At 49.1% G+C, this 26,334-nt stretch overlaps 13 protein-coding genes across 13 annotated transcripts; 8 read left to right on the top strand and 5 right to left on the bottom strand.

The window, feature by feature from the left end:
- Positions 1 to 30: 30 nt before the first annotated feature.
- N7529_007563 (uncharacterized protein) lies at positions 31 to 523 on the bottom strand (the record flags this gene model as incomplete). Its single annotated transcript, XM_057243090.1, has 4 exons — positions 31 to 158; positions 246 to 317; positions 362 to 429; positions 486 to 523. The coding sequence occupies 4 exons, from the start codon at positions 521 to 523 to the stop codon at positions 31 to 33; spliced, it is 306 nt and encodes a 101-aa protein (XP_057094628.1).
- A 1,331-nt stretch (positions 524 to 1,854) lies between these two features.
- N7529_007564 (uncharacterized protein) lies at positions 1,855 to 2,494 on the top strand (the record flags this gene model as incomplete). Its single annotated transcript, XM_057243091.1, is given in 3 exon segments — positions 1,855 to 2,029; positions 2,040 to 2,203; positions 2,255 to 2,494. The coding sequence occupies 3 exon segments, from the start codon at positions 1,855 to 1,857 to the stop codon at positions 2,492 to 2,494; spliced, it is 579 nt and encodes a 192-aa protein (XP_057094629.1).
- An 8-nt stretch (positions 2,495 to 2,502) lies between these two features.
- Positions 2,503 to 4,806, top strand: N7529_007565 (SEL1-like repeat protein; the record flags this gene model as incomplete). The annotated part of the gene is made up of 2 exons (XM_057243092.1): positions 2,503 to 4,618; positions 4,679 to 4,806. 2 exons carry the CDS (start codon positions 2,503 to 2,505, stop codon positions 4,804 to 4,806), a joined length of 2,244 nt encoding a protein of 747 aa, XP_057094630.1.
- Positions 4,807 to 5,415: 609 nt separating this feature from the next.
- N7529_007566 (DODA-type extradiol aromatic ring-opening family dioxygenase) lies at positions 5,416 to 6,678 on the top strand (the record flags this gene model as incomplete). Its single annotated transcript, XM_057243093.1, has 4 exons — positions 5,416 to 5,706; positions 5,763 to 5,939; positions 5,987 to 6,152; positions 6,218 to 6,678. The coding sequence occupies 4 exons, from the start codon at positions 5,416 to 5,418 to the stop codon at positions 6,676 to 6,678; spliced, it is 1,095 nt and encodes a 364-aa protein (XP_057094631.1).
- Positions 6,679 to 6,850: 172 nt separating this feature from the next.
- N7529_007567 (L51/S25/CI-B8 domain-containing protein) lies at positions 6,851 to 7,334 on the bottom strand (the record flags this gene model as incomplete). The annotated part of the gene is made up of 4 exons (XM_057243094.1): positions 6,851 to 6,906; positions 6,961 to 6,993; positions 7,071 to 7,177; positions 7,249 to 7,334. 4 exons carry the CDS (start codon positions 7,332 to 7,334, stop codon positions 6,851 to 6,853), a joined length of 282 nt encoding a protein of 93 aa, XP_057094632.1.
- Positions 7,335 to 7,762: 428 nt separating this feature from the next.
- On the top strand, positions 7,763 to 8,582 carry N7529_007568 (mitochondrial pyruvate carrier family protein; the record flags this gene model as incomplete). Its single annotated transcript, XM_057243095.1, has 4 exons — positions 7,763 to 7,953; positions 8,025 to 8,040; positions 8,185 to 8,321; positions 8,378 to 8,582. 4 exons carry the CDS (start codon positions 7,763 to 7,765, stop codon positions 8,580 to 8,582), a joined length of 549 nt encoding a protein of 182 aa, XP_057094633.1.
- A 796-nt stretch (positions 8,583 to 9,378) lies between these two features.
- N7529_007569 (putative extracellular exo-polygalacturonase) lies at positions 9,379 to 11,103 on the top strand (the record flags this gene model as incomplete). Its single annotated transcript, XM_057243096.1, has 8 exons — positions 9,379 to 9,691; positions 9,750 to 10,116; positions 10,169 to 10,227; positions 10,289 to 10,449; positions 10,510 to 10,698; positions 10,769 to 10,870; positions 10,924 to 10,998; positions 11,059 to 11,103. The coding sequence occupies 8 exons, from the start codon at positions 9,379 to 9,381 to the stop codon at positions 11,101 to 11,103; spliced, it is 1,311 nt and encodes a 436-aa protein (XP_057094634.1).
- A 391-nt stretch (positions 11,104 to 11,494) lies between these two features.
- N7529_007570 (SDR family oxidoreductase) lies at positions 11,495 to 12,421 on the top strand (the record flags this gene model as incomplete). Its single annotated transcript, XM_057243097.1, has 1 exon — positions 11,495 to 12,421. One exon carries the CDS (start codon positions 11,495 to 11,497, stop codon positions 12,419 to 12,421), a length of 927 nt encoding a protein of 308 aa, XP_057094635.1.
- Positions 12,422 to 12,602: 181 nt separating this feature from the next.
- Positions 12,603 to 13,997, bottom strand: N7529_007571 (NAD(P)/FAD-dependent oxidoreductase; the record flags this gene model as incomplete). The annotated part of the gene is made up of 4 exons (XM_057243098.1): positions 12,603 to 12,736; positions 12,789 to 13,583; positions 13,645 to 13,937; positions 13,993 to 13,997. 4 exons carry the CDS (start codon positions 13,995 to 13,997, stop codon positions 12,603 to 12,605), a joined length of 1,227 nt encoding a protein of 408 aa, XP_057094636.1.
- Positions 13,998 to 16,214: 2,217 nt separating this feature from the next.
- N7529_007572 (uncharacterized protein) lies at positions 16,215 to 17,888 on the bottom strand (the record flags this gene model as incomplete). The annotated part of the gene is made up of 4 exons (XM_057243099.1): positions 16,215 to 16,588; positions 16,647 to 16,903; positions 16,949 to 17,805; positions 17,844 to 17,888. 4 exons carry the CDS (start codon positions 17,886 to 17,888, stop codon positions 16,215 to 16,217), a joined length of 1,533 nt encoding a protein of 510 aa, XP_057094637.1.
- A 969-nt stretch (positions 17,889 to 18,857) lies between these two features.
- N7529_007573 (flavin-containing monooxygenase) lies at positions 18,858 to 20,899 on the bottom strand (the record flags this gene model as incomplete). The annotated part of the gene is made up of 6 exons (XM_057243100.1): positions 18,858 to 19,045; positions 19,095 to 19,767; positions 19,815 to 20,081; positions 20,131 to 20,295; positions 20,347 to 20,540; positions 20,620 to 20,899. The coding sequence occupies 6 exons, from the start codon at positions 20,897 to 20,899 to the stop codon at positions 18,858 to 18,860; spliced, it is 1,767 nt and encodes a 588-aa protein (XP_057094638.1).
- A 1,346-nt stretch (positions 20,900 to 22,245) lies between these two features.
- Positions 22,246 to 24,421, top strand: N7529_007574 (putative phenol monooxygenase; the record flags this gene model as incomplete). The annotated part of the gene is made up of 5 exons (XM_057243101.1): positions 22,246 to 22,578; positions 22,631 to 23,408; positions 23,462 to 23,484; positions 23,539 to 23,986; positions 24,036 to 24,421. The coding sequence occupies 5 exons, from the start codon at positions 22,246 to 22,248 to the stop codon at positions 24,419 to 24,421; spliced, it is 1,968 nt and encodes a 655-aa protein (XP_057094639.1).
- Positions 24,422 to 25,168: 747 nt separating this feature from the next.
- N7529_007575 (uncharacterized protein) lies at positions 25,169 to 25,939 on the top strand (the record flags this gene model as incomplete). The annotated part of the gene is made up of 1 exon (XM_057243102.1): positions 25,169 to 25,939. One exon carries the CDS (start codon positions 25,169 to 25,171, stop codon positions 25,937 to 25,939), a length of 771 nt encoding a protein of 256 aa, XP_057094640.1.
- Positions 25,940 to 26,334: the final 395 nt, after the last annotated feature.

A 26,334-nucleotide genomic window follows, 5' to 3' on the forward strand; every position in this document is an offset into this window, starting at 1 on the left:
AATACCAAAAGCAAATGTGGAGCGAGTCGATCATTTTTCACCCAGCATCTCCTTGCGCATTTCCTCCCGTTGTGTCCGCGTCTGTTCCTTAGCCTGTGTGCGCTGTGCCTCAATCGCAGCCTGCTTCCGATCCAATTCTTCCTGCGCGGCATACCAGACTAAAAATTCAACTCGTTAGCCACAGATCACCACGGACAGCCGTTACATGTCTGGAAGACAAGCCTCCCAAGAAATAGGTGACATACTGGACTTGTCGGACTTCGACCACTCCTTCAGCTTGGAGACATAGTCGTCGAATTCCTGCGCGCGGCGCTCCCCTGCTCGACGCTGCGCTTCTTGAGATCCGGATTGTATCGCTCACGGAGCTCTTCGTCCGTCGGGCGGATATATTCAACCATGGCGGGACCGCCGACGACCATGAGAAGGCCACTGGGAGAACCAATGTCAGGGCGAGTTCTGTTTGCGAGCAACTGGGCGGCACTTACCCGGCAATGACCTTTGCCCATAATCCGGCGCGAGACATGGTGGATTAATGCGGAATTCTGTTACCGATTCCGAGAAACTGCGAGATTTGATGGTCTCGGATAACTCGGTGCAATGCGAGATCATCAACATCATCGCGGCTCTCATTTGTTCCCGGTTTGTGGCTCAGTCGCAGTGGCGCAGTTTTCACGCTTGGCCCGATCGAGTAGGTTTCACTTGCTTCTTCTCCCCACACTTCTTTATTGTGACGTTTTTTTCTTTCTCTTTCTCTACTGTAGGTCTTAGGGGTCTGAGGGCTCTGAGACACGTGGAGTCCTTTTGGGTTTTTGAATTGCCGTTTCTACCTATGCAGTGCATTCTATCTTATACATGTTTTACACAATCCAAGGGGCTTCTGAGGTATTGCATTATTGTACCCTTGGGTCGCCCTGCCCGATTGTGGACACCTGAGCGCTAGTCTAATTTGATCATCGGTTATCTTGTTTCACCCCTTCAAGGAGTTTACTTCATACTGGTCCGGGGATTATGCAATATTTGGGGTTTCAGTTGCCAGCCAAGCAGATGTTGACAACACAGTCCAACACACTACGATGCACCAACCAAAGTCCATATTTAAATATTGGTTAGGATGGGCTTATGAGATACACAGTTTGCAGGTGGTTGTTCCTGCCCCCGGCGGCTACTAGGTACAACGTACAACGTACATCAGTCCCCTGATCGTCAGGCACCGGAAAGATACGATCTACTCAATCTGTATGTACAATATCCATACATAGTCAGGTTGAACATACTGTTGTACCTGTGTCTATAATCTCTATACAGAGATCCAGAATCATTGAATGTCAATAGAACCACTCTGCAGTAAATGATAAATGGGGTAAATAATAATAGAAATGGATCTATGACGGCACTCAAATTTCCACTAGAACAATGCAAAGAATTTCTACTCGGTACTATATAGTATAGAGTTTAAATCCTCCAGCAAACACATTTAAATCCAACTAAAATACTCTCAAAATACTTCTGAATGCTTCTTCAATACTTGTGAATACTCTCCCATCACCTCGATACTCAAATCAGTGGATCGACCGGTGGACTGTTTTTTTTTTTTTTCAAATTTAAAGGTCACCTGCCGACCGCCCCTAAGTCCAATTCTGCCTGTCTACTTGGACTTCAGTTCTTGTCTACTTGATAGTGGCACGTGTTAGGCCTTGGGCCCTGTGACATTGTGGTATGCTCTAACTGGGACATGATGAATTAACTGCGCTAACGCTTCCCAGTAACCCCTCCTTGCATGCGACTAGATTTGAACAACAACCTTCCACCTCTCGACCCGCAACACATTGTATAGTACGCTCTTTGGCTCGCGCCATGTCATATCCTCAACCTCCGGCGCAGAGAGCGCCTCCTCTGCGACAATATACCAATGCTCCTTCGCCGTCCGTAACCTCGCCAGGAGGTTATTCACAAGATGGGTCTTATGCTGGATATAGTGACGGAGGCATGAGCGGCCACAACTACCCAACCGACCCAAGCTACGACGATGGTGCATACAGTTTCCAGTCCAACTCTTCGGGTTCGCAGCACTACGGTGCCCCGCAGTCTCAACCGCGCTCGATGCGCCCACCTGGACCTCCAGGCCCTCCAGGCCCTGGATATGGACGCCCTCCAAATGGTTATCCTCCAGGTGGGAGACCGCCGCAATCGCGGCCAAGAACACGTACGTACCACAAAGACACAAAGACGATAGACCATCGGCTAACAGATGTAGCTGGTGGACGCCCTGCCCCAGGCGGCAGTTTCGACAATCCCTTTCCATCTTTCCCCAACCGAGACCCAAGAGACCCAAGAGACCCAAGAGACCCACGAGCTCCAAGGGACCCCAGAGACCCGAGAGACCCGCGAAGCCGTAGGGATCCAAGAGATCCAAGAGACGCAAGGGACCCAAGAGACCCCAGAGGACTGCCGAGAGACCCGAGGGATCGTCGCGGTCCGCCATCGCGCGAATTAGAAAAGGGCATGGCTGCAATGGATATCAACGGACGGGCAGCCGACATGAATGGCAGAGGTCCTCCGAGACCTCATACATCGAACGGAAGACGCCCCGAGATGCGCCAGCCACCCCCGCGCGGTCCCCCGCCTGGACGAGGTCGAGGAAATTATCCAATGGGCCCGGTGCGAGCCGCTAGCTCAGGCAGACCGGATCGCCCTGATCGCGAGTACCCAGACCATATGGGTGGGCCGCCTATGGGCCCGCCACGAAGCGCAACAATGCCGCTTGGCCCTTCGATGGGTCCTCCAACCGGCTCTCCCATAGGAGGACCACTGTATCCAGGCCAGTCGACCTACCAAGAATCAGACTACGCATCAAGTCCCATTGAAGCTCCTATGCGTCCCAACACCGCTGGAAGCATGCGACCTCCGCAATCCCGTGCCCCAAATGACATAGACCCTGGCTTATTCATTCCTTCAGATGGGCTCATGATTCCTCCCGAACCAGCCAGTCGCGTCTCGTATGCACCCAAAGAGTTTTTGGATAGTTACTACGAGCCTGGCCCCGTTGACGAACCTGATATGCCTAATTTCGACGCCATGCCCAATAACCATCAGATAACCCCAATCGATGAGATGGGGCTTGCGATACCAAGTCCAAAGCCGCAAGCTCCTGGGGCAAATTCCTCTTCCGGGGAGTACACCTCGTATGCGCCGGAAGAAGTCGATTTTATGCGCTCTCAATCTCAACCAAAATTTCGCGAGCCCAATCAGTTTGAGAATGCAGGATTCCAGTTCGGTATTCCCGGAGAATCTTCTGCTGTTCCTGCTATGGATCATCCGGATGCTGGATACATGCCGAATAACCATGAAGTCTACGCTGGCTACTCACAAGGCCCCGCCCCAATCAGAAACAACCAGCCGGGCTATTTCGACCAACCCGAGATTCCAGACCCCCACCAACATGCCGACTCTCTTCCTCATCATCCAGCTCCTTTCCGCCCTGGTCACGACCAAGGTTCTAAGCCCCCACCAGTACGGCAGTATAGCACCCCTGAAGCTGCTCCTGCGCCCGCCGCTACTTCACAGCAAATGGGGATACCCCCCAGTGCACCCAGTGGACCAGCGCAGGTGCCAGTCACGATTGAAGAGCTCCAGCGTCTGCAACAGAAAGCACGAGCGAACCCCTCCGACCAAAAGGCACACCTCCTCCTCGCAAAAAAGCTAGCCGAGGCATCCACAGTCCTTGTAGGCGACAACAGCCGCCTAGATTCGAAAACCAAAGCCAAAGCAAAGGAGAAGTATATACAGGACGCCCACAAGATCGTCAAAAAGCTCATCGCAGGCGGGTACTCGGAAGCGCAATTCTTCTTAGCAGACTGCTACGGCGAAGGCCGCCTAGGGCTAGAAGTCGACCCGAAAGAAGCCTTCTCGCTCTACCGCTCCGCCGCAAAGCAAGGCCACGCGCAATCCGCCTATCGGGTCGCCGTCTGCTGCGAAATCGGACAGGACGAAGGTGGCGGCACAAAACGCGACCCGTTCAAAGCAGTGCAATGGTACAAGCGTGCCGCCGCCCTCGGCGACACACCCGCCATGTACAAAATGGGTATGATAAATCTAAAAGGCCTACTCGGGCAAGCGCGCAACCCCCGCGAAGGCGTCTCCTGGCTTAAACGCGCCGCCGAGCGCGCCGACGAAGAAAACCCACACGCCCTCCACGAATTAGGCCTGATGTACGAGAGCTCGGGCCCCAACGATATCGTCGTCCGTGATGAGGGCTATGCCTCGCAGTTGTTCCACCAGGCTGCCGAGCTGGGCTACAAATTCTCGCAGTTCAAGCTTGGCACAATGTACGAGTATGCGCAGCTTGGATGCCCCGTTGATAATCGCCTAAGCATTATCTGGTATACTCGTGCTGCGGCGCAGGGCGAGCACCAGAGCGAGCTTGCGCTCAGTGGCTGGTATCTTACGGGCTCGGAGGGCATTCTGCAGCAGAACGATACCGAGGCGTATTTATGGGCGCGCAAGGCTGCGACGGCTGGTATGGCTAAGGCGGAGTATGCTATGGGGTACTTTACTGAGGTTGGGATTGGGGCTGCGGCAAACTTGGAGGATGCAAAGAGGTGGTATTGGCGGGCGGCTGGTAAGTCTTTTTCTTTCCTTTCCTACTTGGTCATATTGTTCACGGCTGATTGTTTTCTAGCTCAAGGATTCCCTAAGGCCCGTGAGCGCCTTGAGGATCTGAAGAAGGGTGGAAGTCGAATGCAGAAGACGCGGTTGTCGCGCTCTGCGGTCAATAAGCAGAGTGATGGAGATTGTATCCTCATGTAAATGGCTTCGTGCTTTTCTTTTCTGTCTTGATGTGTGCATGTTCTCATTGGCGCTGGATGGAACGAGGCCTTTGGATTATGACTGCATGATTGTTTTCTTCTTCTTTATTGCTTCCATTGTCAAATTTTGGTTGCAACACTTGCTCACTTTCGAGTTTTGCTTTTCTATTTCCCCCCTTTGCCCTTTTCTGCTGAGTTTATGAATTGGATGTGCATGACTGGAACGGACACGACCTATCTCCCGAAGACGCAGTTGCATACACTAATAGATTGTTGAACAATTGAAGTTGATGTGCAATGCCAATAACAAGCTAGATACTTTACATACTCAGGTCCGGGTATATACCGATATCCGTAGATCCGAACTATGTACAATATGTGCAGTAATTAACTAATTGTATGACAGCGGCGGATTTCCGCGCTTACAAAGTTCGGCTCGGCTTATGCGATCGGCTCCAAGCATCCGATGGGTTATATCAACAATTCTAGTGAATTCCAATCGCGCTATTCTAGTTGCTTTTTTATTGCTTTTGCTTGTTATAACAGACCGCTGTTTCTCGTTCGCATAGCCACTAAAGACATTGCCAATTCTAACCCAAACAAGCTGTATATGTCTTCCGAACCAAATCAACATAACGAAAGAAGTACAAATACACTAAGCGGACGAAAACTTGCCCTCATCTCTCTATTGACTCTTCTCGCTGCTATATTCATTGCCCTATTCTGGGGAGAGACAGCCAATCTGTTCGGCCTCCGTCGCTTCTTTTCTTCCGCGCGCTCAGCCGGCACTTTATCAGCCCCGACATCTATTGCAGTCGCAACAGCAATGGACAGCAGCGTATCAGGAGAGAAATTGCAGTCTACAATGAAGACTCCCGTCTACTTCCTCAGCCATGGCGGGGTAAGTCCCTCGAGGCGAAATATACAAAGGCGAAACTTAAAACTAATACCCGCCAGCCAAACGTCATGTACGAAGTCGAGCACCCGGCCTACCGCAAACTGGCACAGATCGGCCGCGAGATCACGACAAAGGTCAAGCCGCGCGCTGTAGTCGTTTTCTCTGCGCACTGGCAGGCTGGCCGTGATACAATTCAGGTCAATACGGCCGAGAAGACGGATCTGATCTATGAGTATGTGAAACAAATCCACCGAGCAAGCAGCGAATTATCAGATTAACATAGTCCAGCTTCTATGGGTTCCCCAACCACTACTACAAAGAGCAGTACCCGAACGTGGGGAGCAAAGAGGTAGCGCAAAAAGTGCTGGACCTACTGAAAGACGCCGGGATCGCGGCGGAGGGCGTAAAGCGCGGTCTGGACCATGGCGTCTGGGCGAGCTTCAAATGCGGTACGTACAGCGCTTCAGGATTCACAAAAAGACCCGACACAACGAACTAATACAATACGGCGCAGCCTTCGAACCAGACACGAACCCACTGAACGTGCCCGTCGTGCAGGTCTCGCTGTTCGACAGCGAAGACCCAGACCAGCACTACAGATTGGGGCAGGCCGTTGCGCGGCTGCGCGAGGAGAACATCCTCATCATCGTGTCTGGAATGGCGGTGCATAATCTGCGGGACCTGCGATTCACGTTTGATAGCAAGCGGCCGCTTCCGTACGCGGTTAGTTTCGACGAGGCGCTCAAGGACGCGGTGACTACTGCTCCTAGTGGGCGGCAGAAGGCGATGGCGGAGTTGCTGAAGCGGGGTGATGCGCGGCAGGCGCATCCTTCTTTCGAGCACTTGCTGCCTATTCATATTGGGGCTGGTGCTGCTGGGGAGGATTTGGGGAAGAGGACTTGGACGCTTCCTGAGGGGAGTATGAGCTGGGCTCAGTATCGATTTGGGGAGATTGGGAATTCTAGCTCGTTGTAATTGTAATTGTGCTGTGGCTTCGGGTGTTAGGAGATATATTCGCTAGGATGAATGAAATCCATTGTTGGAACTTGGATTGTTTTGAGTAAGGTTCGATTTCATCTATGGGTACAGAAGATGGGTGTAAAACGGGAGGCGAGGGCATAAAATAGTGCTGTGGATATGGAGGGATTTATGACTGCTTGACCAATTGGGTGATGCGCTCTTCGATCTGGGAGTCGGTCAGGCCTGGTGGAAATTAGTATTGTGGTTCTTTCGAGCTGTTTGGCGGGGGTTGCTTACCAGCCAGGGCCTCTTGCTTCTCCTTTCCGAATGCTGCGGCAAGAACTCGAATTAGTTTATTTGTTCTGTATTCTGTTCCCACGAATTGGGCTATATGTGTCCTGTCATACCATATCGGGCAAACACCCGCGGCTGGGTGCCCGCGGCCTCGCGCATCATGATAGGAGTCTGGGGGTTGTGCTTCTTCATAGTCGGGTAGGCGCGGTTGAGGAAAGACCTGCAAGAAAAGGATGGAGTCAGTCAATCATTGGACTAGCGATTCGTCTCGGGGATCGGGGTTGTACACACCTTGTGGCAGCGCTTGCCTCAGAGGTTTGGCAGAAGAGGAAGCGGAGCTCCTTCAGGCCTTGGGTGAAGACGTACTTGCCAGACATGATGTGTAGTCTGACGGATATGAGAGATATTCAAGGTCTCAAAGGAGCCACGGGAGAGTAGTCGCGGAAACGGTGGGATAGAAGGCTGGACACTTTGCGATGCAGTGCATTATTCACGATGGCGGTGATTCGCTGCGCAGAGCCATATCCCGCTAGTCCGCAGTTGGACTAGCGCCATACGATTACATCAGCCGAGTTGAGAAGCGTCATAGTAATCTGAGGAAGAAGAAGTATTTAGTGAGAGAAACTGGTATCAATTGGTAAGAATAACTAAATAATACTTTACAGCGTCTTAAAATATCCATATTCCTCGTGGTTGTGGTGGTAAATTGTCTTATCGCTACTCCGACGGAAAACCCCTTCCACTTCCACCGATCACGGACATCCATCTCCTCCCTCTCACCAAAGCCTCAATCTCAACTACCACAATGTCTTCTCGCGTGGGCTTCCGCTTCTTGAACAACACACGCTTTGCGTTCCGCAATGCCTCTGCGCCATTCCGCCGGCCGGGTGCCCAGGGCTTCCGCTTCTCGAGCTCCGAAGCCGGTGCCGCGGAGCAGCAGAGCACCTTCCAGCGCATGTGGAACAGCCCGGTTGGCGTGAAGACTGTGCACTTCTGGTAAGGGTTCAAGCTATCTAGGCCCTGTGGGTGGCTGCGAGTCCGCATCGATGCTAATCTACTCGTTTTAGGGCCCCCGTCATGAAGGTACGATTCGATTGGATTCCTATTTGATATTCGTTTCTCAACCAAATCACTACTCCGAAGAACACCGTCTTTCCTGCCAAACGAATCATTTACAGCTCTCATATCCGCCGTTTGAACAGTATAACTGACAAATCTCTGCTATAGTGGTGCCTCGTCATCGCCGGTATCTCCGATTTCGCCCGTCCCGCCGAAAAGCTCTCTCTCACCCAGAATGCCGCTCTGATGGGCACTGGTGCCATCTGGACTCGCTGGTGCATGATTATCAAGCCCCGTAATGTCCTGTACGTGAGCCCTAACCGCAACAACCCGATACTACGCTAACACAAAATCCCAACAGGCTTGCCGCCGTGAACTTCTTCCTCGGATGCGTCGGCGCTGTCCAGGTTACCCGTATTATGATGTGGCAGCGCAGCCAGAACGGCTCTACTGCCGAGGCCGCCAAGGTCATTGAGGGCCAGGCTGTTGACTCTGTCAAGGCCGTTGCTGGAGAGGCCGAGGGCGCCGTGAAGAAGGTTGCCGAGAAGGTTGAGAAGTCTACCTAAATGTGAGGTATATTGTGCAGTGACGGTGTGGGGTTGGAAACATTGCGCTCGGTTTCACTTAGATTGGCGTCCATAGAAGCTTTTGGTCAGCATCGAAGTGGATTTTGGGGGAATATATGGATCAAGCGCAAGCTTGAGATGACCCCCGTGTCGTTTATTTTTCGACCGACCTCGGGTTTGGATTGGAACCGTTGTACATATAAAGTATTTGAAGATGATTGGTTTTGTCTCCGTGAGACGTGTTTCGAAAATTCGACAACTCGAATCCCCAAGTAAACCCTCCTTCATCTATTGGCATATGGAAAATTAATGCACAGACTACACTGAGCTTCATTTGCTTAGATTAGTTCGGTCTGCAAAAGACTTAATTACAGCATTTACCCGGGATTTTCCTGCCAATCGGCGAAATGGCACTGAATATTCCTCCTATGAGACCTGCCTAACGACCATGCCCACGCAATCGGGAAGCACTTCATCTCCGACCACCCCATTAACGAGCCAAGTATATACGGCACGCACCAGTGCTTTGCCCAGATTTCTCCACAAGACGTTGTCCAGCTGGCCTGTTTCCCCGGACCAAGAGTAACGAGATGGAGCTACCCCACCGCATGACCGCAAGGGGCGCTGCTTAGCGTCAACCCCGGTCGAAGTAGGCCGGGGCATTGGAGAGACCATTTGCCAATGGCAAGACTATATATTAAATGACCTGTGAGGCTTCCCCAAACTGCCGATAGTCAATTAAGGAATTCGTTGAACACACTTTCAAGACTAAGCTAGGGCTTTCACTCTAGTCGCAATGAAGGTATCAAATACTTTGACACAGGCCTTGGGCTTCCTGCTTTCCCTCGGCTCAGCTGTTGAGGCTAAGAACAAATACTCTCGCACCGACGCATGCCACCCAAATCACCCATTCAAGCCCCTTCCTGTCAGCCATCCTCGAACTCGCACTTGTCATGTAGCCAACCATGGACATGGAAAGGATGATTCGTCCAATGTTCTTTCTGCGTTGAAGAAATGCAACAATGGTGGAAAGGTTGTTTTTGACGCTGACAAGACATACACCATTGGAAAAGCGCTTGACCTGACCTTCCTCAAGCATGTGGATTTGGGTATGTGGTGATTTACAGTGAAACGAACAGAGTATGCAGCTAACAAATGCCCAATCAGAAATCCAAGGCCATGTCCAGTTCACCAATGACACGGATTACTGGCAAGCCAACGCTTTCAAGCAAATTTACCAGAATGCCACGACGTTCTTCCAGCTTGGTGGCGAAGACGTCAACATGTACGGCGATGGTATTCTTGATGGTAATGGACAGGTCTGGTATGATTTGTATGCGGAGGATGCTCTTATCCTGCGACCTATCTTGGTAGGTATCGTTGGGCTGAATGGAGGAACTATCGGCCCTCTCAAGCTTCGTTACTCGCCTCAGTGGTACCACTTCGTGGCCAATTCGACCGATGTTCTTTTCGATGGGATTGACATCTCTGGATTTAGCAGCAGTGCTCATGTAGCTAAGAACACCGATGGATGGTAAGCCCGGCATATTCAACCAGATGATTATATTCACTAAAACTTTTGATAGGGATGTCTACCGATCGTCGAATATTGTTATTCAAAACTCCGTGATCAACAACGGTGATGGTATGTTGTTTTTGCTTTCGAAAGAACGGAGAGTGTTGCAATGCTAATTAGTCATTCAAAGACTGTGTCTCATTCAAGCCCAATGTGACCGACATCCTGGTTCAGAATCTTCACTGCAACGGCTCCCACGGCATTTCGGTTGGCTCTCTGGGCCAATACCCCGGAGAAGTTGATCTAGTACAAAACGTACTTGTTTACAACATCTCCATGTTCAATGCATCAGTAAGTTAAACTTAAATGATCTATGATTCACGCGAACATATCCCTAACGGTTGTTTGAAGGATGGTGCTCGTATCAAAGTCTGGCCTGGCGTATCTTCCGCACTCTCGACTGATCTCCAGGGCGGCGGTGGATCCGGCTTGGTCAAGAACATTACCTACGACGGAATGACTATTGATAATGTTGACTATGCCATCGAAGTGACCCAATGCTACGGTCAAAAGAACCTGACTCTTTGCAATGAATACCCCGTACGTTTACTCAGAAATAACTTCCCTATATCAATTTGACGGCCCACTGACAAGCTGGCACTACATGCAGAGCAACCTTGTCATCGAAGATGTCTATTTCAAAAACTTCAATGGAGTGACCTCCGGCAAATATGATCCTATTGTGGGAACTATTGTTTGTTCTAGTCCCGATGTGAGTATTTCGGAGGATGAAAAGAACTGCAACCCATATCTAATTTTATGCAGGTTTGTTCAAACATCAATGCCAGTGGTATCGATGTTACCAGTCCTGATGGCGACGATAAATTCACTTGCACAAATGTAAGCTCATAAAAGCCGTGTCAATAATGTGAAGGTCAATAACTGACTCCTTTCTTACAGGTCGACGATGCCCTCTTGGATGTCAATTGCAATGCTTCCAGCTGAGACTGTGAATATTTGATATTATCTAGAACTGTAGTCCATAGCATGCAATGACATAAGTTATTACGCAACATTTCACTCGCTGGCATCATGGCAGCGATATCGCAGACTAAGAACTGCTAGGATCCACCATTTTTACTTTGACCGTGAGACAAGGCGCTTTGAATGAATAATAATCTGGGGGCCCTTTGGAAGGCGCCTTGGCACGAGTCATGGAAATAATATATAGAGCCCAACGACCCCACCAAATGTTTCTTATGTCTCAGGTTTTTGGCCCCAAGGAACGAAAAGTCTCACCCACAACGTCAAACAATCTGATCCGACCAATTCTCAAGCTACAATCCGAGTTCCGGTTTCAACCAGAATACAACACTCAGCATACATGGATAAAATTATGAACAAGATTGGGCCAACAAATGCCTTCGCCCATGCAGGATTTATTGGAAATATCCCCCACTCCGACACCTACCCAGCAATCACGCCCACAGGAAGCGAGCTCAAAGGAAGATCAATTTTCATCACAGGTGCCTCAAAGGGCATCGGCCGGGCAACAGCCATCAGCTGCGTGAAGGCCGGTGTATCAAAAATCGCAATTGCTGCCCGGTCTTCCCCCGCCCTGCAAGAACTCGCCCAAGATCTGGAAGCCGAGGCCGTGAAATCGAATATCCCCAAACCACTCATCCTTGCGTTAGAGGTTGACGTTACCAGCAAGGAATCAGTCAAGGCTGCAGCAGAAAAAGTGAAACTTGGGTTCGAAGGAGTACTAGATATCCTGGTGAACAATGCCGGATACATGGCAGACATGAAAACGCGTATTGGTGACATTGACAACGATCCCGACGACTGGGCCAAGGGGTGGGATGTCAACATCAAGGGCCCATACCTATGCTGCCACTATCTACTGCCGATGCTCTTAGTCTCTGAGTTGAAGACGGTCATCAACATCACATCGATTGGTGCTCACTGTGTTTCAGTTAGTGGGAGTGGATACAATACCTCGCGATTTGCTCTTTGTCGGTTTACGGAAACGCTTGCTCGTGAGTATGAAAAGGAAGGACTTGTTGCGATATCTTTGCATCCTGGGACTGTCGCAACCGATATGGCCGACCAGCTTCCTGATTATATTCAGGAGTTGTCAAAGAATAGCAGTGCCGATAAGCCGGCGCTTCCGGCAGATACTATTGTGTGGCTTTCCAAGGAAAAGCGTGACTGGTTGACTGGTCGGTTTGTGTTTGGAAATTGGGACATGGAGGAGTTGAAGAAAAGGGAAGATGACCTTAAAGATAATGCTGATTTGCTCAAGTTCCGGTTAACTCTGTGAGTTTCATTGTGTGAATGTTGGTTGACACTGCCATGTCTGGATACACTATATAGAGAAATTCGTTCCATGTTTAGTGTCATTTAGTATTTTGCAAAACAGAACAGGTGGAGATAGAGATCATTAAGTGGATTATATTTTAAGAGTCAAGATTATTTCGTGTGCTAAGGTAGATTCAATCACTCTAGACCTGAGCACGCTTCCAGGCAGCGTCTAGATTGTTACCAATTGCACGCTCGGCTTCCTTCTCCAATTCACGGCGAGAAAGACCAGTACGCTTCGAGATCTTGGATGCAGACTCCTCACGCGACATTTCAACTGCAAAACTTTGTCAGTAACTTGGTGATATGAAGGAAAGATAACAGCTCACCGTGAACATAAACACCGGCCTTCTTTCCACTGTACATGGCATGGGGAACGTTGGTGCTACCGTCACTATTAGCGTCACCAATGGCGAAGACACCGACTTCGTTGGTGCGCATCCCGCTGGTGACATTGATCTTGTCGTTCACCACCTGAAGGTTCATTTTGGCGGGAAGGGAGGATTTTTGAACGGTGGGGAAGTTCACAATCAAAGCGTTACGCTCAACAGGCTCGCCAGTAGTGAAGTGGAGGCGGAACTTGTCGAACTGCTTATCAGAGGTCAAGTTACGGTTCTTGCCGCCATCCTGAATACGCTCGATCGAGGAGATTGTACGGTTGTCGATGGTGGTGTTCCATGCCGCAAGCTGCTCTTTCCAATCTTCGACCTTGGCGGTGGCACGAGCTTCGCCGTCTGCTGTCTGGGATCCATTCACAAATGCGATGATGTCGTCGTACAAAGTGTGAGTTTCCAACACGTTGGAGAGCATATCGGTGATATCACCAATCATACCGAATGGCTGGTCACGGTGCTCGTAACCATCGCACCAAGGGCACCAGAAGATACCCTTGCCCCATCCTTCCTGCAGACCGGGGGTTGGGGGAAGAACATCCCGAACACCTGTACCCAGGACGATCTTACGCGCGGTGTAGTTTTTGCCTTTGCTATCGGTCACAGTGAAGGCAGAGAAGTCACCCTTACCCCAAGGGACGATGGATTCCACAGTCTCATTTTTAAAGTGGGCGGTAGGGTACTTGGAAATCTGCTCACGCGCGAGACCCCTGAAAACAGCGGGTGGAGTGCCTAACCAAGCATGGTGAGCAAAGTTTCCATAGTGCAAGTGGGATTAAGGGCCATTTCTCACCGTCGTTTCCAATCACGTCGTGCATCTCCCGAGTCGGATCATTACGATATTGCTGGCTATCAATCAAGAGAGCCGTTCTCCGGACACGAGAAACACCACTGAGGGCGCTCAGGCCCGCGGGACCACCGCCGACCACAATGACATCGTAGTCGGTCTTGGGCACATCCACTGCAGCAACGCAAGCCAACAGGGAGACGAATGCGGACGCGAAGGTTGCCTTGCTGAACACCATGGTGGAGAAAAATTGGGAGTATTGAAGGACAAGGACCTCTGGCCGCACGGCATTGCAGACTCTTTATAGGCCTGCAGTCTGCAAGTCAATCACGTCATGGTACAGAGCGGTGGTACGCCATTGCAAGAGTGCAATTGGGCGAGCGTGTGGACACTATTTGAGTATGTGCATCTCGAGCTGAAGATCGGCGAAGTATTTTGTTGCATTTGGATGAATTTATCAGATGGCACCACCCGTGTGGGGGGAGCTAGGCTCGGCCCACCTTGAAAATCTACGACTATTGTATTTACTAGCTTATACATGCATTCAGCTAGTAAATCGTGTCGGATTCAGGGTTTTCGTATATCGAATACAAAAGTCCAAGACCTGAAATTCAGACCTAGCCAAGATCTAGCGGGTCCACGCTAGGTCGCTTCGTGCATCTCAAAGTGTGCAATGCAGGTGATCTATCGAGAAGATCGACAGAGCTCTGCGATACCCCCTTGCATGTGCTTGGAAAATTTTCGCATTCCGGTTTGCCGGAAGATCTCGGGTATTTCCCTCATTCTTTTGAGCTGAAGAACCAGATAGACTAAAATCCCATTCACTTTGTGCTGCATTTCAGGTGTTGCTCATTGGCAGTTGCAGCTTGGCATGAGGAAAATTAATGTTGTCCTACCTTGATACTCGTGCAAGGATCTACTGTAGATAGCTCCAGTTGGTATGGATTGCTGTAACCTAACTGTTTTTCGTTTCTTAAATCAGGTGCGTGGGCGAAGTTTTTGTCTCAATTCTTGATAGAATGCATGTACCTAGGTACTCCCTTCTTTTTGCCTTACCTCCTTAGCGCGAAATACACCCGTGGACCTACTCTGTACTTTTGACTATTCAATTTGGGAATAAAATTTAGACAAAAGTATTGTATATATCTGCTCGTACAAGGTCACAACCCGCAGCAATGCCCTCAGGTTCGAGCTCGCTTCTCATAAATATATATATATCTCAGATCAAGTCTTAGTATCGCAGTCATACTGGAGACCACGAAGACTTACATGGGAATAATAAACAGCGTCATACCTATCGTGGTACAACCAATGGTGAAGAAGCAGCCAACCCCCCTTATACACTGGTGGTCAATCCATTCGTTCGGATAGGACCATCCAACGAGAACATATGTTTGATAAATTTCATGAATGCGGAAACTTCTCTTGCTTTTTACAGTGGCAGCCGATGATAAGGGCATTCTTTGAATATTAATGCTATGATTCCGCATCGGAAGGCCAGTGAAAATATTCTAAATCAAAGGTACAATACAATGCATGGCGAAGGAAGACCAGAATTTGAGGTTTGTGAGATGAGAGAGAATCAGTGTAAGACCATAACTCTTAACTTGCAGTGTTAACGCCCTGAGTTCTGTCGCAGAAGTCATGTACTAAAGAGATGACCTCTGCCGCTTTGAGGACCTCCAGGGCTTGTTCTCATACATGACGGCAACTGTTCTTGCGACATCAGCCGCGCATTTCTCAAAAGGTCTTGGGACACGTCCCGATACCCAGAGGTCACTGCCTAGAAGTCAAAGCGTAGCACTGCAACACGATTCCCCGCTTTCGTGTGAGTTTGGTAGACAATTCATCGTCGAGGCTGATCAAAATAATTGCCGGGTTTAATAACCTAGAAGACGAAGTAAACCACATCGCGGAATATGTCCGCGGGTCATAATCCATCGAGTACCATTACTGGATACAAGGAGGCTGCATCATCTCACGGATAAACAATACCTTCGCCTATTCGTGATTCGGCAAGCGCCTAAAACTCGGCACCCGGAAATCCCCCAGCTCCACAATGGGGAAGCCTCCACAATGGGGAAGCAAGTGGAGGGTGCGCGGAGGGGTAAGGTTTGTTGTCGGATATTGGTGTGTATCCGCGAGAAGAGCACAAAATTGCAACTTAGAAGACAGAAAGAGAGTGTCTATGACATAGGCAAAATAAAATCAACTAGAAGTAATTTGTGACCGGTATCTCGCAAGATTGAATATTGAGATGTTATCGATTGGATTATGCTTGAGACGACGAGGTGCCTCTGGAGATCTAATATGGACAATCCAATGTGAGACGACATTATTTTGTTTGTTCAACTTGAACATGTAGCTGAAAATAGAAAAGAAGAAGCCAACAAGGATTATGAAGATATGGGGAGCGAACACGCAATACGCGAAAGATCAGAAAACGAAAACTGCCCAGGATATATTAATGCCCGCGAGAATCCAGCTCGCGCAAATAAAACAAGCAATAAATGAAACGCCTTAGCCTGTCTAGCCAAATCTACACTGTAAATACCATTTCCGTTCCGTCATTTGCATTATAAGTCCTTTTGATCGTCGAGCAAAACCTTCAACTTCTCCAATTTATCTTCACAGTGCACTTCCATTCGCATGACAACATCAACGGCATCCTTTTTGGTGATGAGGAGTTGCGACACTAGCCAGAAATTATAGCTATTTTTGTAAAAGCCCATCGAAGCCCACTCGTCATTTGATACCCTGTTGCGGAGTGCGAACCAGTAATCACGCCAGCGGGAGAGACCATTCTTGACCGAAACGAGAATTCTATCCTCGGGGATGGACTCGGCTTGTTGTGGGCGATCACTCATGAGATGCCCGGGTTTTGTGATATTACCCATGCGTATGAAAGGGCCAAGAGTTGCCATGTGAGCGTTGATAAAGGAGTACAAGACTAAAGAACGGGTGAGTTGATGTCAATGACCAAAAGGGACGTTGGGTCCTGGGCATACGGTGAATCAATATAAACATATCCAACGCGGTAAGATCCATGGGTTTGAGCTCGGTCTCTTCTAACAAATTTTCGAAAGCCGCGGTGATTGTGAGCTCGCGCGAAAAGCAAAACTTGGGCTCTGCGAACGGATGTTCAGAGAAGAATACAGATTCATCACTTGGTAAATCACATTCCATCTCTGATTGGGTCAGGCGGCATGGATAGTTTTGATAAAAGAAGAATGCACAATCAAGCAATGAAATGATGGAAGCAGTCCTGGCAACCGTTAGTAGAGTAGATTGACAATGGAAATATACCCACCGAACTCGACACTCTTTTTGGATCCACAAGTGCTCATGCCCTTGATCGTCTGGAAGATGACGGGCTTTAACAAGCTCCATCCTCCGTGCGACTTTGACAACTTCGCTGAACCTATTTTCCATGGCCCGATTCCTAGAAACGCGGCTTCCTGCCCAGTATTGAGCCAACAGTATGATAAAACCGGCCTGGCAGTTTTGGAATTTCACCCAATCGGTTGTCTCATCCTTGTAGCACCGCCCACCCGAGAATACAATGCTGACTTCGCTTTCAGCCGAAAACACATCGCTCGAGAACACGAAGAGCTCTGCAAAGTCTAACACTCTCTTGGCAACACATGTTTCCCGCTGATCACTGCTGTACATTGCACCCATGAAAGCTACCGCTGCTAGCAATGGCAGGGGAACAGTCTCAGGATCAAAGGAGGGTACATGAAGCATTGCACAGCTGGGTTGCCAGCATTTGAAATAAAGAGAGATAAACTGTCGTATACGGCCGGTCGTCAATATGAAATTCAAATTGGCAGAAATTTCTTGCTGCGCTTTGGGATCGAGCGGGACCTGCCACGCTCTTGCCAATATTGACTGTATTAAAGCCCTTGCGAACGGCCGCTCCGGTTCGAAGACAGACTGATCTGCGGGCAATGCGAGATTCGTGGTTTGCCCTTGAGGCATGACGGTCTGGTAGGTCAGGTCACCGGTATTGTAGGGATCGTCCATGGGCTTCTGTCCATCACCAAAAGGGCCATTGAAGAAGTCCAAAAATGTGTCTTGGAAAAATTGCGGCGTGGCCGGGTCGGAGTTGACAAAGCCGGCGCCAAATTCCGACCGGTTGCTGCTTTGTGCTTCCTCTAAGCTAAGCTGATTATGATAATTCAGACTGCGCGCCCGATCGCTACGCGGCGGAAGTCGAAAGTTTTCTGTGAAGCTGTCGGTGCCACCATTCAGGAGGAACTTTATCGATCCTCGGTCCGATGGCGGCTGCGTGTAGGTTTCGGATTTTTCGGTGTTTTCTATAGAGTGTGTGAGTCTTGTGCTGTAATCAATCTCACTTGAGGCGTATTGTACCTTCTTCGGGGCCAAAATGGCCCAAGCCTGTTCTCGCATTGTTGCACACCAGGTTTCTCTTCTGGCACGATCCACAGGGGCTTTGTCCGTCGCATCGTAGTTTCATCGAGGTACACTAGTATGTCAGTACTGAAGGGTTGCATGTGACCAATCGTGAACTAACCGATTGACAAGCATGTCGCCGACGGCCCCTCTGGCCGGTCTCTGGTATTTCGCGATCCCCGCGCCTGCTGCAATCAGGGTAGTGGTCACGGAGGTTGTCGCTAAAGCTGATTAGTTCACGTCTGGATTTGGATATCGAGGGATTCACCATCGCGCGAACGAGTCATTGCAGAAGATGCAGGAGTAGGGCTTCTGCCCAGAATCTGCTCAGATTTCAGTTACGTGAGGGTAGCTGCAGAGTGGGGCACATACGGCGCAAATGATGACGCTTCAGGTGATCAATGCGCGTAAAAGTCCGCTGACAGATGTTACAGCGGAAGTGCTTGTCTGTCGGCTTCATGTTGGGCCATCGGGGAAGAGGGAATCTGGGGTAGTTATCAGGAGCACTGAGGAGAAAGGGCGGCGTATCGGTATTGCGGTCGCATGTCGGGAGGAAATGTATTTTTTGGACACGCGTCCGGCTAATCGATACTTACCATCATTTCTGGGACAAGTACGGTATGGTCAGACCGATATCAAATCACTTTGGGATCAACGACAGTTGTCTGATTTACCTACTACTTATCTTTATTAGAATCATTTCTACTGTACTTTTTTCCCGCGATTTTAGTCTTCTCAGTGCTTAGGATCTAACAGAAAGTCACCTCTGGTTATCACTATCGCTGCACTGTCTCGATTCATTATCAAGAGCTCACTGGACGAGGAAAGTCAACCTGGTCGTCGTCCAAGTAATCTACATTAATCATGCCTTGCTTCTCATTTTCCGTCCAACCATCTCCGAGCCAACCCGCTGCGTTGTCATTGATATAACTATACTCGAAGTCTTCCCATCGGGGGTGTGCAAATGCCTTCATAGCGTGCAGGGAGGATCCTAGAATGGATTAGCCAAGCGTTGGTTCAAAAGTACTACTAACACATACCTGGCCAGAGGGAGGTTATTCGACCTTCTTCAGTACCACCCTTGTACCAGCTGCGACAATTCCCACTGAAGACTGTGCGCTTGAAGTAACTATCACAATGTGCCGTGAACTGCTTGACCGCGTCACGTCTGACACTCATTGCGCGAATGTTGTCCCGTTGCAGTTTTTGAACACATTTCGTGACATAGTCTATCGATTTTTCGATCAACAACAGCAGGTTTCCCTCGCCTAACCCGGCATTAGGACCGAGTAACATGAAATAGTTCGGGAACCCATCGGTCGCAATCGATATGTACGTTTCCGGGGTCTCTTTCCATCTTTCGAAGAGTGTGACACCTCCTCTTCCTTTGATCGAAAATCGGGGATAGCATGAGGTGTCAAACCCAGTGGCGCACACAAGCATCTCAATGGGCCGATGCTGCCCATCTGCAGTGATGATTCCGGTTTCATCTACCTTGACAATGTTGGAGGTGATGATATCAACCTTTTCATCTGCTAAGGCTTCTAGGTACCCGGGCCCTGGAGTGAGCCGACGACATGCAGGCGGAAATGAGGGCATCAGTCGATCAACGAGTTCAGGCTTATTTGCTAGACGTCGTTTCATATTCTCGACAAATGCGTTTTGAGCACCGACTTGCAGAGGGTGGCCCGTCAATGTGGCACCGTGGATAGACTGAAGCTCCAGCTCGACATCTAGCACTACAGTCAGAAGGGAACTACGTCCTGGGAAGTTTGTTCGGGTTCAAACTTGCCTTTGCGGAACTTCTGGTATGATTGGTGATCCTTCTTGAAAGTTTGGATGTCTTCAGCAGTGAAGGCGAAATTATCAATCCCATCTCCCCGCTTATCGACTTCTTCACGTGCGAATGAGGGCGAGACCCAGGTACGGCTTCGCATGTAATGGTCGATATGAGGCACGTCTGGGAGTAAGGCGGGAACAACCTGAATTCCACTCGAACCATTGCCAACCACTGCAACGCGTTTGCCCTATGCCGTGATTAGTACAATTACAGCGCAACTTGCTGAGCCTGCTCACCTTGTAGTCATAACTCTCGTCCCATGAGGCACTGTGGACCAACTTGCCCTTGAAGTCGTGGAGACCGGGTATCTTTGGCCATCTCCAATTGTTGAGTGCTCCCGTTGCCTGGATCAGCACATCACACTCATCTGTGTAAACGGAAGATCTCTCCACATCTTGCACCTAACCCGGTGTAAGCGAACAGCCAGTTATTCAGTGCAACGATCATTCTACCTTGAGCTTCCATTTTGACAATTCTTCATCCCAAACAGCTTCGGATATTTGCTGTTTCAACTTGATATGATCAACGCATCCATACTTCTCGGCAATGTGTTTCCAATATTGATGGATCTCTGGCGCTTTCGCATAGAACGTGGACCATTCCTTGTTAGGCTCAAAGGTGGCTTGGTAGGTATGAGCCGGGATATCTAAACGACAACGAAGATTGGTGTCAGAATTCATCAACCCATATCCCGAACCAGGATTGAGATTTCAGGAATGACCTACCACAGGCACATCCTGGATACCTGTTCTCAAACCAGGTTCCTCCGACATCCGAGTTCTTCTCATATATACACAAATCCACGTTTGGAATTCGTTGAATGAGCCGGATACACGAGACAATCCCTGAAATACCAGCACCAATGATAACCACTCTCAGTGGACGGCTTTCATCCACAGACCTCTCTTCTAATGTGAATGAAAGAGTGGTACTGGGTTGTTGCTGCACTCTTCGAGACTCCTCTGCGGCCGGTTTAGTACCGAAAAGCTGCGAAAAGCGTCTCATGCTGATATGGAAGAAAGTGATAATATGAGACGTCTGGATGGGAGAATACACCACGCAGACGGGACTTTGTCTGCCGTTTTCCCCGGTTCACTAGGTCCATCCCACCACGGATGGTAGGGGGTTTTTAGTACCCCCGGTATCTTATGGGCTGGACTGCGTCTCCACTGCGAGACAAAGTTCGCGCAGCTAGTGGCCAGTGAGGGGAGATATGCACTTGTGACTCGGGAAACGAGAAAAGACCGGTCTTCTCCCCGGTAAGTCCCATTATGGCAGATTCCACAATGGGGAATTCGCACGCACTGATTACAAGACAGTGGTTGGAGCCACACCTATAGTGTCAGGATCGTCACCTTATGGATCCAAGACCAAAAAACAGTTGGCCATCGATGGGACGGAATTACCCCTGTACCCACCACTGCCCGGGGAGGGCACACCAAGGCTCCACATTTGGAGAAACGCCAGGACCGCAATAGTCGGAGCTAAAAGCGCCATGTTATCTCCTCATATTTGTTTTCCGAAGGGCCTCAAGCGAAAGTACGAGACCACGGCGCTTTTCATGGATAAGCCGAGGTAAACGGAATATGAAAAAAAGAACCGTATGACGGCTTGCATCAACTTACTAAGAGATGTCATTATGGATGAATCGATAGATAAAGATCAATGGCTAGTATAATGGCGTTGTGAGCTTGTTCTTAGGATACGAATAATATCAAAGCTCATATCCATCGCCAATAATACTTGAATTATACCGAGGACTCAAGCCTGACCGGGACCCTAGACCATTGGTAAGTGCAAACAGCGGTCATTGCGATGACTCTAGTGCGTTGTTGTTAAGTCCCCATAACGCTACTGCATGTCTTACACTCCTATTTAAATTTAGGCTGAGGTCGAGCCCAATTAGTGAAGAAGTTATCTCATTATGATTTTGCTATTATAGCGAAATAACATAATGTGTATAAAATCCACGCAAGTATTCAGCTGCAGAGTTGTCGGAATGAATGACAGTCACCGTCACCGCACATTCCCTGATCTCCAGATTACTGTTGATTACTCAAACCTCACCAATCCACCCACTTGTTCCGTATTTCCGGATCTCAACGCTCTCTGTCGAATTTAAGTGGCTGGGTCCTGAGAGAAACCCACAATAACAAATATGCCTCACGGTACAGAAACTGCAGATTGGTCTGCCCCTCGATCCCCGCCAAATGCCGTATCCACTTGCTATAGGATCTGATGCAATGACCGTGCTTCACAAGTGTTTATAAACAAAGAGAATCAATTCGCTATTTGGCGAAAGTTCATAATTTCAACTCGAACAACGTCACATAAAACAATTATTAACAGACATGCCCGTATTCACTGAACATGCCGCCGCCTCGCGCGACCTGCGCGTTCTCCCTTCATTCGCTCCTCCATTGCCGCGCTTCGCCCCAACACTATCACCACCCACGTCAGAAAAATATGAAGTGGTGATTGTGGGAGCCGGGCCAGCAGGCCTAATGCTAGAACTGCTGTTGGCACGATACGGATTAAGTGACGACTCATTGCTATGCGTCGACACGAAATCAACAGCACTGAAATCCGGCCAAGCCGATGGACTCCAGCCTCGTACACTGGAGACCTTGAAGTCTCTAGGGCTGGCAGATGAAATTCTCTCCGAGGGATGTCAGATGTGGCAGGTACTTAAAACAGCCTCGAGCCACCCATTGAACCTGAACTAAAGCACAACAGGTTGCATTTTGGAATCCATCGGAAGACGAGGAAAAGATCATCGAGCGCACATCGATCGTGCCGGATGTTGCTGTTCCAGCGCGATACCCCCATGAAGTCACTATTCACCAGGGTCGTATCGAGCGAATCCTAGAGACTGATTTGCTGCGGTACTCCAAGCGCGGTGTACAGCGCAACACTAAGCTGATTGATGTCAAAATTGACGAAGCGGGTGACGCAGAGTACCCAGTTGTGGCTGAAATTGAGACAGAAGGACAGAAGCGCACTGTGCGAACGAAGTTTCTAGTAGGCGCTGATGGAGCACACTCTATAGTCCGCCGCAACATGGGGCTCAAACTCGAAGGTGAATCGAGTGATCATATCTGGGGCGTTGTCGACTTGGTTGTCGATACTGATTTCCCCGATATCAGACGTAGATGTGCCATCCATTCACCGGCTGGTTCTGTGATGGTCATACCTCGCGAACGCATTTCTACGGGGGATTATTTAACGCGGCTTTATGTCCAGGTACCTGGTGATGTGATTCCTAGCGAAGATCAGCAACCAGACAATGGGACAGGTAAGCCTCCTGTTGTGGATGCACGGGCACGCCGAAGCCAAGTCACCGAGAAAACAATTTTCGATAACGCTGCCGCCGCGTTCAAGCCGTATTATATTCGGCCCAAGAAAGATGGAGCTGTGGATTGGTGGGCGGCTTACCAGATTGGCCAGCGTGTTACAGATAAATTTTCTGTCAAGGATTCCAATGGTGTCAACCGGGTGTTCATCGTGGGGGATGGTATGTGACTTGCCTTGAAATCCTACAGAGAGATTTACTGACAAGGAGAACAGCTTGCCATACTCATAGCCCGAAGGTAAGCTCAAAATGCCACTCTTTTTGCGTAGTGACTAAACATTGGTCTATCTAGGCTGGTCAAGGAATGAATGTATCCATGATGGACTCCTACAATTTGTCTTGGAAGCTCGCATATTTCATCAATGGACTCGCGCCCGAAAATCTGGCCAATAAAATTCTCGACACATATCACATTGAGCGACACACGATCGCGCAGCAGCTAATCGAGTTCGACAAAGCATTTTCATCTATGTTTTCAGGCAAGATTGGTGCGTCAGAAGACGGTGTCAGCTCACTTACCCACGACGAGTTCTTGGAAGTGTTCAATCGTGGCAATGGTTTCACAAGTGGTTGTGGTGTCGAATATCCAGACAGCATGACTGTGAACCGGTCTTTCAATGGAAGAGAGGACCCCATCCACGGCACAGACTATCTTGCTGGTATTCTCCACCCAGGAAGGCGTTTACTGAATGTCCGTCTGGTTCGCCATGCCGATGGATACCGACGCGATCTACAAGATGGTAAGATAGAATGCAAGTAAGGGAATTGCACGCTTCTAACACCTCATAGATTTTGCATCAACTGGTCGCTTCCGCATCCTCTGCCTCACATCTTCAGACCTATTAGACCCAGCTGGCATCTCCGCCCAAGCTCTCAAAACCCTTAGTGCGATCATCGCACGATTCCCGAAGTCTATACTAGAGCAGGTGGTTATCCACCCACGTTTGTCTAGAGACTTCATGTGGGTGGATGTTCCCTCCCCAGTGAAGGAGCACTCAGAGATGTCTTTCTATAGTGGATATGAGATTGATCAAGTCTACAGCATCTATGGAGTTGATCCGGAGAAGGGCGCTCTAGCGATTGTACGACCCGACGGATACGTTGGTGTTATTGCATCCTTGACAGATGTTGGTCGCGCTGAGCACTACCTCGAGGGCCTAATCAGGACAGTGTAGAGATACATATGTAATTAGACCATGGTTATATTGCCAATCAAAGACATACTCCATGAGGATGTGGACAAAACTGCTGGGCATAAGCTATTATGTCTCGCAAAGAGTTCACTTGACCTATTAATTTCCCTCGTCTTAGACATTGTTAGCCCTGCCCGTCCTTGATTCAACAATATAATCTCTCGCCTGAGTCTTTTCTGGTGCCGTGTCCGTGTGACTTATTTCCTATATACGTCGGTCCCTATTTCCACAAAATTCTTTTAGCCGCATTAATGCTAACGCCAAATTTAACGCATTTTACTGTGAAATTAGCCTAAAGATTTTTTACTCCGTCATTGCTCAATCAGAGCGGGACGTACTTGTCAGCAACTAGTACTAGGCAGTGCCTCCTGGCGCCTATGACTTGCGATGTTCCAAAAACAACCCCGCAATCCATCGTTTGTGCCAACCCGGCCGACCACACGAAATGGATCTAATGAAGTTATCGAAACCATCAATAGGCATTTCTCTCACGGCTTCATATGGGTATGATGCTACCTACCTTGGTGGAACTCAAATCACACTCACAACCATATCGCAGAACTATAGCCCTTCGTCACGCTGACGGTTCATTCGAGGATCTTGGTCGCGTCGAAGGTGACTCCAGCTATGTAGAAATAATAAAGCGACTCTCGTCACTTGCTGCATGCCATCCTAGGTACATTCCCCCGAGCGAACTCTTTCCTAACATACGACGTCTACCATATTAACATGAACAGTCCCCCCTACTCTTCAATGGAAGATATGTGGAACGACATACCCCGACAAGCATGGCGATCTTTTCGCAAAAAGATAGGTCTAGCAGCATCTACAGACGTCCAAATCATGAGCGAGCTAGTCAAAAAGCTCCTTTCTTTGAGCAAATCCGCCGCCCTTCCATTCGTCGTAATAAGCTACCCAGGAATTGCGGCACTTTACAAAGAAGACATCAACGATGTAGCAGAATACCTAGGTCTTCCAAAACTCACGGGGCTTTACAAATACCATCCGTGGGAAGCTTACGCTGCTTATGCGGGACACGGGCTAGGATTATGTGAGCACTTTGAGGACAAGGATCGATGCAAGGAGGAGGGAAACCAACTACCGGTGCATGAAACACTCTTGGTTGAATATACCGATCAAGCTATCCTACTGCACACAACACCTTTACAGACAGCAGTTAGTGTAGATTGGGGGTCCGCTGATCTTCATGCAACAGCTTCTTTTGAATTGGGTGCCAATTCACGGGTCGTTAAACATGCGTTGCATGTGGCAGAATTTGTTTATCAGTTCTTAAGTACGTGGTATAATGGTCTAATCCTTCCTGATGAGCTCTTGGTTATCATGACGGGGATTGTGGATGAGGCTATAGAAGAGGCCATTCGAGAGGCGGTGGGGAGAGTAGTACCAAAGGCTCAACTACTTGCGTCTGAGTCTGAGTTTATTGCATCAAGGGGATCTGCAGAACTTGCTTGGAGAGTGAATATTATGGAATTTTTTTGAGCTGCCTACTTGAAGAGTTGGGGTGGATGCATTTTTATATGGGAATCCCAATTCCTACCGTTCACTAAAGGTAAAATGAGGCTTGCTGACTAAAGTGCACATAGCCCTGGAGATACCTAGGTAATGGTGTTTACATGGCAATGGGCGTTTCAAGGGAGGCTAGACGTCCAAAGTTACGGGGTGGGAAGTCCTCATGTTCTGAATGTAACATGCAGCTAGAACCAAAAGCTAGACGTGATTCGTTGCTCCTCACGCATCCGCGCCGATGCCCGCATAAGCCAATCCCCTGCCCCGATTCTCAATACCAATGCATGTGATATATCAATACAAAACCGTGCGGGGCTACATGTAAGCTCCTCTCGTTCACTCTTTATCAATTCAACTCCAAGCCTTGG

The sequence above is a fragment of the Penicillium soppii genome (genome assembly GCF_028829465.1).
Source record: "Penicillium soppii strain IBT 18220 chromosome Unknown utg000006l, whole genome shotgun sequence".
NCBI classification, from domain to species: Eukaryota; Fungi; Ascomycota; class Eurotiomycetes; order Eurotiales; family Aspergillaceae; genus Penicillium; species Penicillium soppii.